At 36.6% G+C, this 21,880-nt stretch overlaps 1 protein-coding gene across 4 annotated transcripts in view; it reads right to left on the bottom strand.

Moving 5' to 3' along the window:
• Positions 1–20,311, bottom strand: part of GOLGB1 (golgin B1) — a 68,851-nt gene extending 48,540 nt beyond the window's left edge. For 3 of the 4 annotated variants that reach the window (XM_045540172.1, XM_045540173.1, XM_045540174.1), the window contains exons 1-5: positions 20,177–20,264; positions 6,574–6,668; positions 5,632–5,784; positions 5,273–5,425; positions 2,637–2,765 (exon numbers count right to left, since the gene is read on the bottom strand). In XM_045540172.1, the coding sequence (XP_045396128.1) occupies positions 2,637–2,765; positions 5,273–5,425; positions 5,632–5,784; positions 6,574–6,666 (528 nt within the window). In that variant the 5' untranslated portion in view covers positions 6,667–6,668; positions 20,177–20,264. Of the gene's footprint in view, positions 1–2,636; positions 2,766–5,272; positions 5,426–5,631; positions 5,785–6,573; positions 6,669–20,176 lie in introns of all 4 variants that reach the window. The other variant, XM_045540171.1, reaches the window with a different exon arrangement.
• Positions 20,312–21,880: the final 1,569 nt, after the last annotated feature.

The raw sequence follows: 21,880 nt of genomic DNA, 5'->3' as shown, positions 1-21,880 counted from the left end.
TAGAGGACCAGACTAGAAAAATCCTAGATTCTGGTGAGGGCTCAGAAGACAAGAAGACTAGGTAAAGTGTGGCACTCCCTAGAGACTGGTTAAGTGGTTGTGACCAGAAGGCTGACAGAAATATTGACAGTAAAGGCCATTCTGATGAGGTTTCCAATGGAACTGAAGAACAAGGTATTGGAAACTAGAGTAAAGGCCATCCTTGTTACAAGCTGGAAGTGAATTGGGCTTAACTGTGTCCATGTTTGCAGACATTGTGGAAGGCCTAACTCGAGAGTGATGAGAGTATCTGGTAGAAGAAATTTCTAAGCAGCAAAGTGCTCAGGCTGCTTTATGATTACTTCCAACTGCTTGCAGCGAAGTGCTGGAGGAAAGGGAAACTGGAAAAATTTGGAAAATTTACAGCTGGGCCACGTGGTAGAGAATGAAAGAGCATTTTTAGTAGAGGAATCCAAGGGTGCACAAGTCACCATTTGCTAAAGAGATTAGCATGGCTAAAAGAGAGCCAGGTGCTAATAGTCAAGACAACAAAAAAAGACCTCAGAGGTATTTCAGAAATCTTCTAGGCTGCCCCTCCCATCGCAAGGCCCAGAGGCCGAGGAGGACAGGATGGTTTCTTGGAATAGACCCAGGGCACCACTTCCCTGCACCACCTCAGGATGCTGCTCTCCACATCCCAGCCCCTGGCTGATGCAGCAATGGCTCAAGTGGCCCCAGATGCAGCTCATGCAGCAGCCCCAGAAGGCACAAGTTATAAATCTTAGCAGAGTCCACATGGTCCTAATCCTGCAGTCTTTGCAGCCTCCACCCAGATATCAAATGATATCATTGAAAGCCCAGAGGCCCAGACAAAGATTTGTCTCAGGGGCAGAACCCCATAGAGAGCCCCAACAAGAGCAATGCTGAGCGGAAGTGTGGGATTAGAACTGCCACAGAGAGTTCCCATCAGGGCAATGCCTAGCAGAGCTGTGGGAGTGGAGCTGTTGGAGCAAAGCCACTGCCAAGAGTCCTCACTAGGGTAATGTCTAGTGGAACTATGGTAGCAGGACTGCCACCAAGATCCCAGAACTTCAGAACTACCAGTGTGCAAGGCCAGCCTGGGAGAGCTGGGTGGACCGGGCCCAGCAAAGCCATAAGGGCAGGATTTCCCAAGACCTTGGTGACCCAAATCCCACACCAGTGTGCAGAGGATGCTGGACATGAAGTCAAAGGAGATTATTTTGAAGTCTTAAGATCCAACGTCTGCTCTCTTGGGTTTCAGATTTGCTTGGGGCCTGTTACGCCTTTCATTTTCCCTATTTCTCCCTTTGGAATGGGAATGTGTACCCTATGCTTATCCCACCACTGTATCTTGGAAGTAGATTACCTGTTTTGATTTCACAAGCTTACAGATAAGACTTTGTACTTTTCAGTTGGTGCTAGAATGAATTAATATTCTGGGGCTATGAGGATAGAATGAATGTATTTATATGTGAGAAGGACATGAGTTTTTGAAGGCCAAGGGTGGAATGCTATGGTTTGAATGTCCCCTCCAAAATTCATATTCAAACTTAATCCCCAATGTGGCAGTGTTGTGAGGGAGGGGGCTTTAAGAGGTGACTGGATCATACGTTTCTGTTCCTAGGAATGGATTAATACATTCATGGATTAATGGATTAATGAGTTAATGGGCATCATAGGAGGGGAACTGGTAGCTTTACAAGAAGAGGAAGAGAGACCTGAACCAGCACATTACCACAGTCAGCCGTCTCACCCTGTGATGCCCTGAACCACTTTGGAACACTGCAGAGAGCCCCCACCAACAAGAAGACCCTCACCAGATGCAGCCCCTTGACCTTGGACTTCTCAGCCTTCATAACTGTAAGAGATAAATTCCTTTTCTTTATAAATTAAAAAAAAAAGACTAAGAAGCTGAATAATATGCTTACATATAATAAAAGCATATCAAAGGGATACTAAAAAATAAATAAAAGTTGCAATCTATTTCAAAAAGAATTTTTAAATATTTTTAAAATTATGTGACATCAGAGAAAAACATAAATCAGAATTAGAAAAACTCAGAAATAAAATGACAGAATTCATGAAAAATTTGCTATAAAAGAAATATTTTCAGAAGACAAAATAAGAAGGAAAACAAAAGTAAACACAAATAGAATACCTTAAGTGAAATAAAACCAAAAAAGAGACTTAAAAAAATTTTTTTCTAATGAAAAAGAGATAAAAAGGAACTGAGAGAAAGTGATAAATATTGAAGATAATCAAAGATCAAACATATGGATAATAGAAGTCCCCAAAGAAGAAAACCAAAACAGAGGAACAGATCAAATACTACAAACCACATAATTCAAGAAAACTCTTCTGAAATAAAAATACGTGAAATCATATATTGAAAGAGCATACTGGGGTATCTACAAATATCAACCAAAAATTACAAACACCAATGCATATGCTAATAAAATTACTAGACAGGAAAAAGGAAGGACAGAAGGAAAGAAGAAAAGAAGGAAGGAAAGAAGGAGACTGATACATAGATAAATACCCACTGGGCATCTAAAAGAATGTATTTGTCATATAATAATCCACTGGGCTTTAGTGATTAGTTAACCTAATGATTATGAAGTAAATTATACCCCTACCTGTGCAGCTTGCTCTGCCTGTGCCTGGGTAAGCTGGCCTTGTAAATTGTTAATTAGTTCCTCCTTCTCCTGGAGTTTATATTTCATCTTTTCTACTTCCATTTCTTCCTCTGTAGAACTCTTGTCATGCTGAAAATGCAGAAGATAAAGTCATTTTTCTTTAAAAGAATTATAATTAATAGGCATTTGATCTTTTGCTCTAATTTGCCCTTTACAACCATTTAATAATATTTTTATTGAACTCATGGAAGCAAGAAAAACCAGCTGACCTAGTAACAAGTAAGGAATCTTAGGGTTTTCCCATTTCACTATGGCCAAGTAGCTCCTATGAGAACCGCCCTCCCACAAGTAATAGCTATAAACTAAGGAAAATATAGAAAAAAGATATCTGAAAATATTGGAGAGCAACCAAAAGCAGGAAAATGCTAGGAATTGATATTTGGAAAAAAATTGCACTGAGTTTCCCATTTTGACAGCTTTTCATCTGAGGGCAAAACCTGTCAGTGCCATACAAGAATAAACCTTAATAGAAAAACCCCAGTCTTAAAGAATCAAGGACAGAGTTCAGGAAACTACAGCTGCTAAGGGAGGAGAAAAACATCAGAAAAGAGCCAGTGAGGGGAAAACCAAATATTTCAATAACCTATTTTTTTCCAAAAGCTCTTCCTTAGACTGAGATTATGTCTCTCTATTGAATTCACCTCCCAAAACAAACTTGGTCTTGTTTACCAGAACTACAAGGAATAATTTTGCCCTTTCTTTCACATAATAGTCAGTCAAGCATATGAGGATTCCTATCAATCTTCAACTACATTTTCCACAGAATACCTAGCTCTGTATTGGGTATATAATAGTTAAAGGGTTGCTATAACTAATTGCTGGAATTTAGAAATCATTTATTTAACAGAGGAAGGAAATGAGCTGTAACACACTGATTTGTTTAAGGTCTCAGAGCTAAAAGTTAAATTAAAAAGCAGAGCATAAAATGGATAATTTAAAAATCTAGTAACATAGCCGAGGGGAAGGTAGAAGGAACAAAGCAACATGGGGAGAGAGGTTGATGGTACCACAGCCGGAAGAATTGTCAGAGGTAAAACCAAAAAGCAAGAAAGGAGGAATCAAGATGAAGAAATTATTTAAGAGAAGCTTTTAAAATATGCTTTGTGAAGTTAAATAAGTTTACCAATTTGGAAAAAGTATTAATAATATCCTCCAAACATTAGCCCTCAAAAGACTAACCAAGGTATTGGAAAGCTAACGAGTAACCCCAAGGGTTGTGCCTAGAGAAATGATTAAAACCTATTTTCTATGAACTAAGAATATTGAGAATAAAAATTCTAGTGGGTCAAAGGGTAAAACAGAGTGAAATTATGAAAATAGAAAGATTTCTTACGCAGGGTAAAGTCTAGGCTCACTCTGTAACTATAATGTGCACATGAGATATGCCTGCCTTCATATAATCTATGCCAAACTCTCCACAAAACTGAAGTTTCTGGTTCTCTAAATAGCTGGCTGAACATGAATATTTGGGGTTTAACCATAGAGGAAAGATAATGAATATGAGTACTAGGACAGTGCTCTATACTCCTCAAAAGGCAATACTTTCCTTATTCCTCTTTGTATCCTCAACCTTAAACTGTTTTGTCAGTAGCAGTTATAAACCTAGAGAGCCTCCCCTAGAAGGAGTTCAAGGTAATCTAGCTGATTCAGCCAAGAACACATAAAACTTTAATCTGCCACTATGTGGCCATAAAAGAACATAGAATATTCTGTAAAGTCATTGAATTAAAGGATTTCAGAGCTGGAAGAAACCTTAGAGATCATCTAATCTTCTAACCAATGATGAAACTCATCCAAAAGATATGTATCTCTCCTCTCTAAATGCCTCATGTCAGTACTTATTTCCTCTTGTTAATTTTTTTTTAATTCTCTTAAAGTCAAGGTCTGTGGTTCCTAAACCCTGGGTGGTGGACTAGTACTGGTCCATGGCCTGTTAGGAACCAGGATGCACAGCAGGAGGTGAGCAGCAGGCAAGCGAGTGAAGCTTCATCTATATTTACAGCTGCTCCCATCGCTCACATCACTGCCTAAGCTCCACCTCCTGTCAGATCAGCAGTGGCATTAGAGTCTCATAGGAGCCTGAACTCTTACTGCAAACTGTGCATGCAAGAGATCTAGGTTGCGTGCTCCTTAGAGAATCTAATGCCTGATGATCTGAGGTGGAGCTGAGGTGGTGATGCTAGTGCTGGGGAGCAGCTGCAAATACAGATTATCATTACCAGAGAGATTGGACTGCACAATAAATGTAATGCGCTTGAATCATCCTGAAACCCTTCCCCTCTCCCGCCTCCCAAATTGTCTTCCATGAAACTGGTCCCTGGTGCCAAAAAGGTTAGGGATTTATGGTCTAGGTCACAAGTAGACATTTCATGTCCATGTTTTCTGTAGCCCTTTATTTTCCCTGTTTGTAGCCTATAGTCCAGCTGGACTACAAACTCATTAATAAATGACAGCATTAGTACTATATTATTTTACCATCTTAAATATTTGTGATTAGTGAAGATCTGCTTTACTATTCTGTTATATTGGGAAACCTTTTTGATTTAGAAAATATATATTATACCCAGTCACCATACCTTGGAGAGTTGCTCCTCTGACTGAAGATCTGTAGGCAGAACAGTCCCTCCTTGTGCCTTCATTTCTTCTATGTGTTTATTCAAAGAAGTTAATTTGGCCTTAGCATGAAGTTTTAGTTTTTTTATTTTGTTATCAGCAGCTTTTCTTTCTTCCTGCCAGAGAACGATGATGGTCAATATATAAATGTTTATTCATCACTTACCTAACATAACGAAAGTCATGTTCAGTAGGGATCTTGTTACAGTATTAGGGAAATAAGAATCAGATTTTCTAATAATCTAAGTGAAGAGAAAAATCTGTGAATGGTGTATCTGTCCTTTATCAAACGCTCTGCAAGGAAGGATAAAAACAATAGTACCTGTAGAGTTTCATCTTTCTGCTGCAGTTGAACATCCTTCTGTCTAATAATATCTTTTAGCTCCACCACCAACTGCTCTGCGTAAGCCAGGCGCTCCAGAACATCCTCTTGTGTTCTATTTTTAAATTCCATGTCAGATTCCTGGGGTAATTCCTAGTTTTTTGATAAAAAGTTGCCAGTGCACCAGGGAAAAGGTATTAGCTTCCAAACAGGAGTTCCTTTATTACAACTTCATCCTTTGTTTTGCCCACCTCATATTCTTGTTAACTTAAGAATCTTTCTAACTCTGATCCAACGATAACAATCATAAACATTATAATGTATGAAGTATCTTATAAATGCTAAGCATTTTACAAACATCTAATTTAAGGTATTATTAACCTTATTTTAACAAAGAGAAAATTAAAGGGAAGCATAGATCACAAATCATTAAGAAGAGCCCAAAATTTAAGAGAGTAGTTGAATAAAATTCTCTTAACCACTAGGCGTTACTGCTTGTCTTTTCAGAAAACTAAAGGACCTCTTTTGATTCCTGATGTGGTCCTCAGAAAACACAATACAAACTATTAGAGAAGTGGTAGATGAAACTATAAATGCAAACAGATATTCTCAAACCCAAAAGGTGTTCCAGTTCCCCCATTTGTCATTTAAACCTTTCCTATTGAAGAGGAATCTATACCCAAGGATGAGAAAAAGAACTTAAATCAATCTGGCAATAAATAAGGTCCTGGAGGACAAATAAGAAAGACCTTTCAAGTATCATCTTGTTTCCCATCACTGTGGTTCTTTAGGCTACAAAGTTATAAAAAAACAATCATTTATAAAGTTTCAAAATTTTTTGAATCCTCACTTCCTCCTAGCACCAGGGAGGCTGCTCACACCCTTTTATCTTAAATTTGGAACATATGTTTTATCAGTTTAACTCAGAACAGAGCTACTCACAGGGTCTAAGGGAGCTCTCATGTTCTCATCAGTGTCATCTCCTGATAACTCATGCAAAACAACATTTGCTAATCCTGACAATCGGCTCAGCATTTCTGTAAGAAAAGAGGGTAAAAAAACATAAGAATTAGCAAAACAGACATGGTCTTCTCCTATATTTGTAACCATATCATCTGTAAGTGAAATAAAACTGTGCAGGTGAAATATATTAGATACAGTCTGCAACATGATGATGTCTTCAAAAAGGCATTTGAGTATATACAATGCAGTCACACACAGTTCTTTTCAGTGGCAATTGTGCAGAGAATATAATCGCCATCACTAATATCATTTTTTGAATGAAATACAAGTACCTAATTGTTAAGTACAAGGATGTAATAGTTAAGTACACCTTAAAGGTTATCTTTAATGCCTTTTCTTTCACAGTAGTTTGATTTGTAAACATGAATTTCTTATTCTTCCTTCCTCTGCTAGACTGTTATTCTCTCCCACTTTTTCAAATAAACCCCATGATTCTGCAAAACTTTTCTTATGTGTCCCATGAACCCCATTTTTTCAGGAAGCTTTTTTGATAAACCATGTGGTTTCACTAAAATTTAAATATAAACATTGTTCAAAGTATATAGCACTAAATGCATATATTAGAAAAGAAGGAAGACAGATAGAAATCAGTAACCTATGCTGCTTCTCTAGGAAGTCAGAAAAAAGAGCAAATTAAAACCAATGTAAGCAGGAAAAAGGAAATAAAAATTAGAGCAGAAATTAATAAAATAGAAAATAGAGAAAATCAATAAAACCAAAAGCTGGTTCTTTGAAAAATCAATAAAATTGATAAAGTTCTAGTGAAACTGACCAAGAAAAAAAGAGAGAAGACACAAATTATTGACATAATAAATGAAAGAGGGGACATCACTACTGATCTAACAACCATTAAAAGATAATAAAGAAATACTACAAATAACCCTATGCTCATAAATTCAATGTAGATGAAATGGGCCAATTCATTGAAAGATACACACCACCAAAACTCAAGAAGAAATAGAGAACCTGAATATATACGGGTGGATGGGTGTAGGTGCATATGTGTATGCACATACACACATATAACTAAGAAATTGAATTTATATTTTATTAAAAATTTTCTAAAAAATAAAAATCCAAGTCAAGGTGGCTTCATTGGCAAGTTGCAACAAACACTTAAGGAAGAAATAATACCAATTTTATATAATCTCCGCCAGAAGACAGAATAGAAGGAAACACTTTGGAACTTATTTTATAAGGCCAGCATTACTCTAATACTAAAAGTAGACAAAGATATTACAAGAAAAGAAAACTATAGACCAATATTCCTCACAGTTATAGCCAATGAAATATTCAAAATACTTAACAAAATATTAGCTAGTCAAGTCCAGCAATATATAAAAAGCTAATACAATAGAACCAAGTGGGATTCAAGAAATACAAGGCTAATTCAATATATGAAAATCAATGTAATTCACTGTATTAGTGGACTAAATAAGGAAAACCATATCATATCAATAGATTCAAAACAGACATTTGACAAATTTCAACATCCTTTCATAATTATGAATTCATAATAAGAATAATTCATTCTCAGCAAACTAAGAAGTAAATTTTCTTAAACTAAGAAAGGGTATTCATACTTAATGGGGAGATGCTGAATGCTCTCACCACAAGATTAGGAACAGTGCAAAGAGGTCATCTCTCACTACTTCTATTCAACACCACACTGGAAGTCCTATCTAGTGCAAAGGCATGAAAAAGAAATAAACAGCATACAAATTGGAAAGGAAGAAATATAACTGCCTCAATTAGCAAAAGACATGGTTGTCCACATAGACTTTCCTAAAAAATAAAATCTATAGTTAAGCTCCGAGAACTAATAAGTGAGTTTAGCAAGGTTGTAGAATACAAGCTTAGTATATAAAAGTCAACTGCATTCCTATTACAAACAATGAACAATTTGAAACTAATATAATACCATTGACAATAGTACTGAAAAAAAGAGGAGAGGAGTGAGTGGAGATCTAACAAGATATACACAGGATCTGCATGCTGAAAACTACTAAAAAACTAAAGAAATAATAAATCTAAATAAATGTAGAAATAAACCATGTACATAGATTTGGAGACTCTACATTGTTCAATTCTTCCCATTTCGATGTATAAAATTTGTGCAATTCCAATCTAAATTCCAGCAAGCTTTAAGTAAACATCAACAAACTCACTCAAAGGCAAAGAAAGTAGAACTTACTATAAAACTATAATTACAAGACAGTGTATCACTAGTCAAAGTATGGACATATAGATCAATGGTACAGAATGCAAAGCCTAAAAATAGACTCACACAAATAGAGTCAACTGACTTTTGACAAAGGTACAAATGCAAATTAATTGAGAAAGGACAATCTTTTCAACAAATGGCAGCGGAAGAATTAGGCATCTGCAAAATAGTGACTGTTGACATATAACTCACACCTTACATAAAAAATATCTCAAAATGGTTCAGAGACTTAAATTGTAAAACTTTAAAACTTCTAGAAGAAAACATAGGAGAAAATCTGTGATGCCTTGGATCTGGCAATGAGTTTTTAGACGCAACAAAAAGCATAACCCATAATTTAAAAACTTGAATAAACAGGAATTATGAAAATTTAAAACTATTGCTCTGTAAAGACACTGTTAAGAGAATGAAAAGACAAGCCATAGATTGGAAGAAAATATTTGCAAATAACATATCCAGTAACGAACTTGTACCTTGAATTTAAAGAAAAAAAAAAAAACAGAAAACCAAAATCACTTAAAACTCAGCATCAACAAAATAAACAACCTGATAAAAAATGTGTAAGAGATCTGGACACTTCACCAAAGAAGACAGAGGGATGGTAAATAAGTATATGAAAAGATGCTTGACCTCATTTGTCATTAGGAAAATACCCATTAAAAGCAAAACGAAATACCACTACATACCTGAATTGAATGCTGAAAGAGAAATAGGACATTAGTGGAAAAAATGGTGAAATGTGAATGAAGTCTACCTCTAGTTTAGTTCATGGCATTGTACCTATGTTCTTAGTTTTAAAAAATTTACCATGATTATGTAACATGTTAGCATTAGAGGATGCTAGATGAAGAGTGTACACTAACTCTCTTTACTAATCTTGGCAAGATTTATGTAATTTTAAAGTTATTTCAAAATTAATTCACTTTTATAACCACTATGTATGCTACATATTCAGATCAGTGTCAAGTTTCAGTCCATAAACTCCATGAAAGTAAGAACTATATTAATGTTTTGATAGGAAAAATCAGAATAGAACTGGACTGTGCCGGATAGCACTAGTTTAAGTGATTATGCTTCATGTTATGTTTTGTGATAAAATGTTATTTGGCTTTTAAAACCCTCAGCAGAAAGAAATACAAAAACTGTTGTAAAAAATAAGTACTTAAACAAAACTAGTCTCTGCTACAATATTTTTTACTCCGAGTAGTAATAGTGTTTAGGGTAGCCATGGTTCATAAGAAAGAAGTGGTGAGTCCACACGTTCTTACCAATAAGTGGGAGCTAAACAATGGGTACATATGGTCATAAAGAGGTGTAAGGAACTTTGGAAACTAAGGAGGGAGAGGGTGGAAGCGGGGTGAGGGATAAAAACTTACCTATCAGGTACAATGTACATTATTCTGGTGACAGGCACACTAAAAGCCCTGACTTCAGCATTATACAATTCATCCATGAAATAAAAACACTGTACCCCCTTAATATTTTGAAATAAAAATTATATAAAAAGAAAAAAAGAAAGAAGTGATGAGAGACCGTTGCTTTTACAACAGGTTGTCTTGGATAACCTAAGTAGCATACAGCATTTAGAAAAGTTGTATGAGGCCTGGCATGGTCGCTCATGCCCTTAATCCTAGCACTTTGGGAGGCCAAGGTGGGAGGACTGCTTGAGGCCAGGAGTTCGAGACCAGCCTGAGCAACACAGTGAGATCCCATCTATACAAAAAATTTAAAAATTAGCTGTGGCACACACCTATAGTCCCTGCTACTCTAGAGGCTGAGGTGGGAGGATCCCTTGAGGCCAAGAGTTATAGTGAGCTATAATGACATCATGCACTCTATTCTGGGCAACAGAGCAAGACCCTGCCTCAAAAAAATAAATAAATAAATAAAAAGAAAAGATGTATGAGACAAAAAAGGAAAAACGGAACACCTCCTAGAAGGGCAACATAGGACCATATATAACTACATACATAATGTCATATATAACTACTGGAAGGGCAATGTGAGACCATGTATAAGTATACAGAACCTTATATAACTACTCATTCAAGCTATGAGACTCACAGGTATAGTCACCTTGAAAAAAAAAATTCACAACTCACCAGCACACAGACTCCAAACTTTCCTTTCAACATTAAAGATCTCATTTTCTATAGTAACTTTTAATGCATAAAATCAATACCATCACTAAAGAGCTATTTTTAGACACAAAATCAGCCCTAATCAAAGAAAATCACATGGGAATCTAACTTATCAAAAAGAATCACTTTATCTTCAGATTTTTCGGAATACTTTGGCAACAAGTAAACAAAACAAAATCACCAACTGATGGAATTCTGAGAAGATGGTAGTAGCAGGGGCAGTGTATCTTTTGTATCTTCCTGAATTCCCACATAAAAATATACAAAGCAACTAGATAATAAAACAACCCATGGGCAAACAACCCATGGACAGCCTTTACCAAAAAACTACTTAGCAAAGTTTCCTACAAATTCCAAAATAAACATGGATATAGACAAACCACCAATAGCCACAAAACCTGGGTGTCACTGCTGTCCATGTGGGAGGAAGCAGAGGGAAGCCCTAAGAGTGCTTCCAAGAGAACCACGGAGAGAATCAAGAGAACCACAGAAGAACCAGTGTGCACTCACTGGCAAATGTGTCAAGCCAATTAGAGAAAAACTGTCATTCCAGTAACAGGTATGGGCAAGGGGCCTGCAAGGGCTGAGGCCCTATGAATTCTCAAAACTGAAGAGTTGGGCTCTCTTTCATGATAGGGTCCCACACTGAGGAGACTGCTGAGTAAGAGACTAATCAAAAGTAAGCAACTAATGAAAGAGAAGGTGTAGATAAAGAGTGGGTGAAATGAGAGCCAGGAAATCTCAGAAATCCAGCTGCCAAATATTTGAACAATATCAGAAAGCAGCACAATAGTTAAAAAAGCTATCTAAAGTCTCCTTCTAAAAGTTTCAGCCATACTCAAAAAGCAGTTCAAAACTATAACCTACTAAACGTACTAAAGGAACTGAAAGGCATTAAAAATGACATAAGACATGAAAAAAAAAGATGAGAGACAGAAAAGCCCAGAAATGAAATGCAAACTCAAGAAAGGATTGAAAAAAAATTTCAAATCATTTTAAAAACAAAGATGAAACTAGAAGGAACAGGAAAATAAATAAATATAACAAATCATACCTTTTAAAAAAAAGCTGAAAGGAAGGATAATTTTAAAAATCAAAAAGAAGTTAACTAAAAACTAAACATGCAACTACCTTATGATTCAGCAATTCTACTCCTGGGTATTTATCCCAGAGAAATGAAAACTTAAGTTCACGTAAAAACCTGTACATGAACATTCATAGCAGCTTTATTTGTAAATATACATATTTGGAAAAAATAAATATATTTGGAAACAGCTTGGCTGTTCTTCAACAAGTATGTGATTAAACAAACTGTGGTACATAAATCCCATGAAATACTTCTCAGCAATAAAAAGGAACAAACTACTGATATACCCAGTAACTTACACGAATCCCCCAAAAATTATGCTGAATGAAAAAAGCCAATGCCAAAGGTTACATACTATATAATTCTATACTTATACAACATTTTTTAAATGACAAAACTTCACAAATCAGTAGTTGCCACTGGTTAGGGAGGGGCTAAGATGGGAGGTGGCTATCTTATAAGGCAACATCTGAGTTCCTTGTGGTGTTGGAACTATTCAAAATTTTGACTATGGTGGTGGGTATAGGAAGCTACACAGGTGACAAAACAGTACAGATCTTAAGACATATACACATATACAGATTAGTATAAAAGTAAAATTGGAGAATGTATCAATGTCAATATCCTGCTTGTGATATTATATACTAGTTTTGTAAACTGTTACCATTGGGGAAACTAAATAAAGTGTACAAGTTATCTCTGTATTATTTTACAACTGTATGTGACTCCACAATTATCTTAATATTTTAAAAAAGAAAAAGAAATGAACTAAATGCAATGTGACATCCTAGACTGGATCCTAGAACAGAGAAAGGACATTAATGGAGGAACTAGTGAAACATGAACAAAGTCTGGAGTTTACTTATTAGTAATGTACTAATGCTAATTACTTCATTTTGTATATTGCAAATGTAACATGCTAACCTTAGGAAATACTGGTGAGAGGTACACTGGAACTCTGTTTTAGCTTTCCAAATTTTATATAGTAATCTAAAATTATTCCTAATAATTTATTTTTCAATGTTTAAAAGAAATAAAGGATTAAATAGGATTCAAGAAAATGTGATAAATATAGAGGATAAGCAAAGAGGTTAATAGGATTCCCTGAAGAAGAAAAACAAAGCAAATTAACAGCACAAATGTTTAAAACTATAATCCAAGAACACTTATCTAAAATTAAAGCTTTGAAACTACATATTGAAAGAGTTTTCCATGTACCTGAGAATATCACCTCAAAATGACCAATAAGATAGTCCAGTAAAATTACTAGACTTAAAAAAAAATCTTTTAGGATTTAGGTCAAAAGATCCTATGACTAGTAAGGTTAAGATAAAGAAAATAAGACAATTGTTAGACTTTTCAACACCAATGTTTTCACCAGAAAAAAAATATGAGATACAGATCTAAGATATTCAAGAAAAGAAAAAAGTGAGCCAAGGATTTTATTTCCAGCAAAAATGACCTTCAGATACAAAGAGCACAGACAAAATGTTATGAAAAATCAAGAAAATTCATGAAACATTTTCCCTTAAGCCTTTCCTAAGGAATTTATTAGAGAGAAAACTTGAGACAAAGCAAAATGACTGAAGAAAACAATTAATAAGGACTTATGGTGAGCATTAAATACACAGTTACTAGTAGAACCAAGACTAAGTAAAGACTGGAAAGGAGACAGCATAGTATGTAATAATTATATGCTCTAACAACCATGAAAAAAAATCGAGGGGAATATGAACAGATATATGCAAAAGATAAAACTTTTTAAACTGTTTTCAATAATCAATAAGTGGTTGTGGTGGTGGTATTAGCATTGTTATTCCCAGACTGTTGTATGTGGAATGTGGAATTAAAGCAAATAAGTATTAATTACGGGTATACTAATTCTATCATATTTTCAGTATGAAAATATAAGATATAGGTGCATTACAGAAGAAATTAAGAACCCCAAAATACAAACTGATCTTTGAATTGGAAGTATAAACTTACAAGATACTTGATGTTAGTACATATATTTTCCTAGCTCTATCCACTGAAAAGGCATAAAAACAATGACAAACAGAAGCAGTGAGTATCTCCAGTACCTAGGTCAGGGTCTTGAAATACCATTTCCCACTATTTTTTTTTTTTTAATAGGAGGGCTTCTTAGAGAAATGCCTGATTCCAGTTCTAAGGTAGGAAATGTACAAAATGAGCCTGAAACATCCTGTTATATAAGATAACAAGGAAGCTATCAAAGACTATGAGAGTCATATCAAAAGGACCCAGGAGCCAAACTGAAGAAGTTCCCATTGGCTAAAAGGACAATTTGAGTTTATATAAGAATAAGAATTACAATAGACTGAAACCAACATAAAATATTTAAATTCATAAGTTCATAATCATTATAAGCTAACCAGTCACCATTGAATGAACTACCTTAAAAACTAGGTAAATACCAGGTTTTATCTTGCCTTTCCTATTTGAACTTTAGCATTCAGGAAGCAAATAATATATGAGGAGATACATCTCCTTATAAAATTATTCCAACTAATAAAAGAAAACAAAATGGTAGAATTGGAATATCTGTTCTAATATTTTACAAACCCTAATAAACTCACAGATCTAGACATCGAGCATCAACAGCTGATAATAACAAAGGGCAAAAACCACACATTAGAACCTTCTGATGAAAGGACCTACTACCGCCTATATAGTCTTGCCAAAGGGATGGAACCTCAGTCTGATGAAGCCTCCACCATACTGCTGCCCATTTGCAAGAAATGCAGAGGTCAGTGGAACGTGCTAAACTGCCCCATGAATGTGCAATTCCAAAAAGGCCTACGTTCTTCGACAGATAAATTATAAGGAAAAGTCTTAAGAGATGCATCAAATTTGTCAAAAAGAGCAATACTGACATTTGGGTAATAAAACTATAAAGAAACCAGAAGAAAGTGATCACCTTTGGGAGGAAAAAGAGGGCCATGACCGGGATATGTTTCTGAGATGACTGGCAAAGTTATATCTCCTGACCTGGTAGTTATGAAAAGAATGTTCACTTTATAAATCAGTAAGGTATACATTTTTGGGGTGTGATTTTCTATATCTGTGCCTTATTTTGCAATAAGAAGGTTTTTTAAAAAATTAATTAACAGAAATAGTTGAGCAATTATGTTTAGAGGCAGTCCATAGGGGAGTTTTATTGATTTAACCTTGGGCTTTGTCACACACCCCGACCTACATATACCTAACTCACTGGCCATTTTCCGTCACTTTCAGTTCAAATTCCACAACTCCACCTCTATCATAGCCCTGCTGTTCACACCCACAGCTTCTGCTCTAAGTAGCTTGGGCCCCACTGCTACTGCTACTACCTTTAAGGCTAAACAAAAAAGTACTGAAATTTCAGACACAGTAACAGTGTTTCTTAACCATTTTTAAGCCATACCCTCTCTAGAGAAATGTCAAACTACCATGTGTATGCAAGCACCCGTTGCACACACCCACCAGATCCATAGGTGGTGTGACTTACATCAAATCTTTTGCATATCATTAGCCAAGAAGGTTGTGATGAATCTTATCTAATGTAATTTCTGTTGTGAAAATGACTTTTTTCTTTTCTGTTTATATAAAATTAAAATCCTAAATATTTTTTTCAAATTATATTAAAATAATTGTCCTCCTCTCTTCCCTATACCACTACCACACATGAGTTTCTGATTGATCCTCTCTAGGAAGGTGTGTCTACTGAAAATCATTGCACATGAAAGACACAAACACATGAACATAGGATAATAATGATAATAGTAATGACAACAATTATCGAGCAATATTTAACTTAAATACAAAGTAAGTATACCAGACACTCTACATACACTTTAATCTTAAAATCTGCAAGGGTTATCATCTCCATTTTATAGACAGGGAAAACTGACACTCAGAGAACTTAAGACATTCCGAGGTACCTCAGTTAAATACATATGAATAAGATAAAAAGATCAATAGAATAAGATAAAAAGCTCTTTAAATGGAAAATAGACTACTTTTCTCACATAATCATTCAAAAATATATATATTTTAAGAAAGGAAAGACTAGTTTTTTTTTTTTTTTTAAGACTAGTATTTAAATGAGATAAAAATCTGGGTGAGTGCCAGGGATGTACCATTTCAGACAAGGTAAGAGGAGTCTCTTATACGCTGATTAAAAAATCTGAGATGTCCACAGGAAAGTAGATGATACAGTGAAAGGAACAGCAAACTGGGATCCAGGGAACCGGGCTTTCACTCTGGCTCAACAAGAAGCTGTATCACATTGGGTAAGTCATTTCACCTTTTAAGTGTCAGTTTCTTCATCTTAAAATGAAGACTGACAAGGACTATTCTAATGCCCATTATGCTCTAGCTGTTGACAATAAAGGAATAATCTGGAAATATAAATGGAAGGGCATCTCACAGGCACAGATAAGTGCTTTTGGTTAGCTCAAACGTTGGAAACGAGGGCAAGAGAGCCGCTAAGTAGCCATTCTTAAGCTAAATGAAGAAAGATGGGTATCCTCCTCTCTTACGCCCCCTGTAGAAGAGCAAATGTTTATATAAAAATTAGTACAAGGGAGAATATTCATGTTCACAGTAGTAAATTCATGTAAGGAATGTGTGTGCTGGACAAAGATCTCACTGTTGTTTTATAAAGGACCAGAATCATGAATAAGCAACTAAGGAAAAGAACAAAATACAGATCTTTATGCCACGGCTAGGATTCTAGAACACTCAGGCAAATAAAACAATACTTCAAAGTCCACACTGGTCATACCTTCCACAAACCCTGCCACAGGACCTCAACACTTGTGTGTTGAAGTGGCACTTCGAATTAAACAAGAAACCTGTTTTCTCAAAGTCTTCACTGTTATGAACAATTACTATTTTAAAAAATATCTACCTGGTGGAGAACATTATACCAGAAACTATAAAAATATAAAAAGAAATATAAGGCATGTCCCTAATGACAGAGAACTTACCACAATATGCACAGGAAAATAGGCAAAATAACTAAAGACAGTGAGTGCGTGCCTGTGTGCACACGCATATGCACCATTTGCTTTGGAATTTAAATCACATTTTTCCACAGAAGCAACACAGAACATGGTTAGACTTCCACTGAGGTGACTCCTCAAACTTATTTCATGCATATTTAGTTAAGACTCAGTAGTTTTCCTTAATTCCCTAATTCTCAAAGTGATTCTTAATAGGAAAGTAGTGTGCTATATAGCTGGGAAAAGCATATTCAATATTAGGATATAATTTCACAATTAGAAAATGAAAAACTATTTTTCATGATACAAAAAAGCTACTATTTTCATTAAACAAATCTAAAAGTCAGTGGTAGGTATAACATACACAGCACTACCTGCCAAGCACTGCTCCAATTGCTTTACATATAACTTATTTATCTTCATTATTTAACTCATTTTATTCTTAAAACAACCCCAAGGGGGAGGCACTATCAGTGTCTCCAATTTTAAAGTGAGTAAACTAAGGCATAAGGAAATTAAGTCCTTTTCCCAATCACACAGCTCCACAAAGCTTTTTGGCTGAAGAGATACACAAAAGATATTCTATTTTCTGGATAACCTCATCACCCAACATTCTCACCCTTCTACAAATAGGGATGAAGGCATAAAGGCACTATGTTAATAGTCATATAGGTGCTTTTTTTTGAGCTGCACATAGATTAAAATGAAATGATTCATAGTAATGTGGCCCCAAATATTTCTGTATTGTTTATACCACAGATAGGTTCACACAATGGCCAAAGATACATATACACTAATGTTCACTACAGGAGTGTTTGGATGACTAGTGATTGAAAACAATCTAAATATCTATCAATAGGGGACAGGCTAAATACATGTCTTACATTTCTACAAGGAAATGCTGTGTAGCCATTGAAAAGTTTTATACTTATGGATATTGAAAATATCTAATATACAGTAATAAGTGACAAAAGAAAAGTATAGAACAGCATGTGTATTAGGATACCATTTGTGAAGGAGAAAGAGGAGGGTATATATTATATGTGTGCTTCATTATGATCAGAAACTTTCTTAAGGATAACCAAGAAATTATTTATAGTGCTTACTTCTGGGAAGTAGGAAATGGAGAAGAGGATCAATAGATAGGGAAGAAAGCAATTTTTCTTTTTACATTATAACCTTCTATACTGAAGCATATATTGCTGGTTTTAAAGTAGTCAAATTAAAAATACAGTATTATAGAGCCTAATCTCCTTTTACATAGAGGTTTCAAACAACAGACTGGTATGTAATGATCAGTGGTGAGATGTGTCCCAAATAATGTATTCCTAATAATAGTTAACCTAGAGAAGTTAATGAATGATTTTATAAACAAGGGTAAAATCAACATCCCTTTAATTAATCCATTAATTCAAAGACAGGAAAAGAAAGGGGGCCTTTAAAACTCAGAAAATTTTAAAAAAAGTATCTTCTAAAGATGATTATTTTTAAGAAGGGCTGCATCCCAGAATAATGGAGGTCCCACAGTCTGGAGATCCTCAGAGATGCAAACAACTTTCTTAAAAAACAAGGAGGCACACAACTTGGTAAGTAAAAAAAAAAAAAAAAGGAAAAAAAACAAGGAGGCACGTTGATGTGATCTTCAAATCAGGTTAGGAGTGTCCTACAGTGTAGATAAGACATTTTTTTTAATGTCATTATTTTAAATTTATACTTTTGCACATTTTATTTTTTATACATATATATTTCCAGTGGTAGCCATGCATTATCCACAAGTAAATATACAGTATTTGGGGAGATTCATGCTCAAAAATGTTTTACTGATAGGATGTGCAATTAAAAATGTTTAGAAACTACTGATGTAGTCAAACAAATTTAATGCAGTGAAGAGGAAAGCATTAAATGGTCATTCCATGATCAAGGGATGAAAAGTAAAAGTGAAGCAGTCAGTGCACAATGTCTGCAATTTTTAGTACTCTTCAGCTTTTTCCTATATCTATTCCAAGACCAAAGCCTGCCCTTTTTCCAACAGAGTATTTCCTGAATTTGACCCTTCATAATCATTCTAACTATGCAAATTTTATTAATTGATGCTTCTGGACAGGCCTCCAAGCCTTTCTGTAAGGAGTTCTTCACTGCCATCTTGCATAGAACTGTACACGCGTCCTTTAAGTGCTCTGACAGCTTCCAACTATCTCCAAAAGTGAAAGTACTTATCCATTACTTTAAATATCTTTTCCCACTCTTAAATTGTTCTCTCCCCATAAACCAACTGGAGCTCTTTAAATAAGTCAGACAAATATATTCCTCATTCGTCAAGGGACTCATCCTCCCCTTCACACTCCTGTTATGCAGAATAAACATACTCCACACAATCAAATCAAGTTCTTTTTCCTCCAGAATTCTCTTCAAGGTTCCCTTTCCTCTGACAGCCTGCCCACCTCTGATTCCTGCGATTTCAGTGTTGGTGGGGTCGCGGGTATCATCCTTCTCTTCTCATCTTTCCAGCAACCCATTAGCATTAGCAGGCTTATTGACAGGCCTCCGTTTGCATTAATATCTCCAATGTTTCTGTGATCTCCGCCCTCAAAACCTTTGATTTTAGGTCCCGCCTCCCTCTGGGGACACTTAAGTTTGTTTAGGGCCTGAGTGCTGGGGCAAGGCTGGTTCTCTCCGACGTCAGCTGCTGCGTACGGAGGCCGGCTTAAGCAGGCCGCTCGGGGAACAAGGCCGTGCGGACAGGACTGACCTGGGCGCTTTTCCACATTGCTCTCAGAGGAGAAACGTCCTGGGCAGGGGACAGACGGCGAGTATGTGCTCCAAGGCGGCGCAGAAACACCCCAAAGCACACCGAAGGAGCCAAAGCAGCAAGTGGGTTACTAGAACTAGGCCTGGTAGGTGAAGGGAGGCGGGTGAACAACTGGATCCCGGACTGAATCCGGGAGAGGCGGGGCGGGGAGGGGACTCGAGTGTGGCAGCTTTGGCAGCTCCCGCGGCCCCCGTAGCGGGGGTGGCCGTTATTAGACTCGCGAAGAGGAGGAGTTGGGGAGTGTCCCCCACTCACCTGGAAGCGGCTGCCGCCGGAGGCTCCAGCTACCCCCCTCCCAACTGAAGCCACGTCAGCTCGGGAACCTTACACGACACCTACCACCGCCGCGCCCCACCGGGGACTCAACCACTCGCAGCTGGGACGGAAGATGGGATTAGGACATTAGCCAATCAAGGCTATCGGCAGGGCGTTACCAGGGAGACCAGGCACGCCTTGTTTATAACTAACCTATCAACAATGATGGAAACCAATCAACGCCAGAAAATGCTCCGCTTCCTCAAAGAAACAGCCAATGGACTCTAAAGAGTGAATGAGGGCGGGATCAGACAGGAGCCAGTGTCCCGGAAGAAGATCTGGGGAAGGACCGGAAATGCCGAGAGGGCGGGCGTTCTGGGAAAGGTTAAGTGTTTTGGGGGTGAGGTGGGTGTACTGGATTCCTCCAATTCCTCTGCTTTCTTGCTTGCGACTGATCGAGAGTACGGCTTGGGCTTCTGCGGAGACTTGGGACTGTGGGCACCAGCTGCCTTTAGGATTGTTGAATGAGCTTTGAGAAGGGAGTGGGGATGTCGGCTTTCCTCTGAGAGTCGTAAAATACTAGAGGCGCTTATTGGTTGTCTAGTATAACCTTTTCGTTTTGCTGATGAGAAATGAGAACCAGAGAAGTGAACTGCCCGAAGTCAGACGGCGACTTAGTGACGGAACTCGGACTAAAACCCGGTGTCAGTATGAAAGAGGATCGCCAATGTCTCTAAGGACATGAGTGTGAGAGATAGAAAATGGCGACTATCAGGAATGTGCCTCTTGGGAAGTGGCGTTTGAGCCAGGCCTTAAGCAAAGGGTGAGATTTGAGGGCTCAGGCCCTGGAATGGGAGTTAATAAGGAGCTCCAGCAAGAGACGGAAATCATGTATGCTCTACTTAAAACCCTAAGGAAAGGGAGGACAGCAGTCAGCTTCCAATGATCTATCATTTCAAGCACTCTCTGGACAATGAGAATAATTATTTAATTATTAGTTTGAATTTATTGAATCATACTGTGCGTTCAGCTAGCCCACTATATGCATCCTCATCCTAGTGATTCCATAACCCTTTCAGGTTCAAACACCAGCTCAGTAAGCCTTTTCCTGGCTACCCATCTAGAGAAATTGGAGGTCTTTATGCTAGGTGAAATAAGCCAGGTACAGAAAGACAATTACATGTTTTCAGTCATATGTGAGAACTGAAAAAAGTTGATCTTGTGGAGGTAGAGAGTGGGATGATAGTTACCAGAGGCTGGAAAGGGTATATGGATTTGGAGAGGGGGAATGAAGAGAGGCTGGTTAGTGGATACAAACATACAGTTAAGTAGAAGGAATAAGTTCTAATGTTTGATAGTGCAGTGAGGTGACAATAGTTAACAACAGTATATTGTATATTTCAAAATAACTAGAAGATTTTTAATGTTCCCAATACAAAGAAGTGATAAATGATCAATATCCTAAATATAGTACACATCATATGCATGTATCAAAATACCACATGTACCCCATAAATATGTACAAATATTATGTATCAATTTTAAAAATGAAGAGAAATAAATTGCAGTCCTCTGTACACACTATACCTCTTTTGTTATATTCCCCTAAGCATTTTTGCCATGTAACATATATTTTATTCATTTATCTTGCTTATTTTCTCTCTCCTCACTAGTTTATTCGTTCTGAGAAGGTAGGAATTTTTG

The sequence above is a fragment of the Lemur catta genome, chromosome 1, assembly GCF_020740605.2.
Source record: "Lemur catta isolate mLemCat1 chromosome 1, mLemCat1.pri, whole genome shotgun sequence".
In the NCBI taxonomy this organism is placed as follows: Eukaryota; Metazoa; Chordata; class Mammalia; order Primates; family Lemuridae; genus Lemur; species Lemur catta.
The sequence above is the reverse complement of the archived record's forward strand: the minus strand, read 5'-3'. Positions and strand labels throughout refer to the sequence as shown.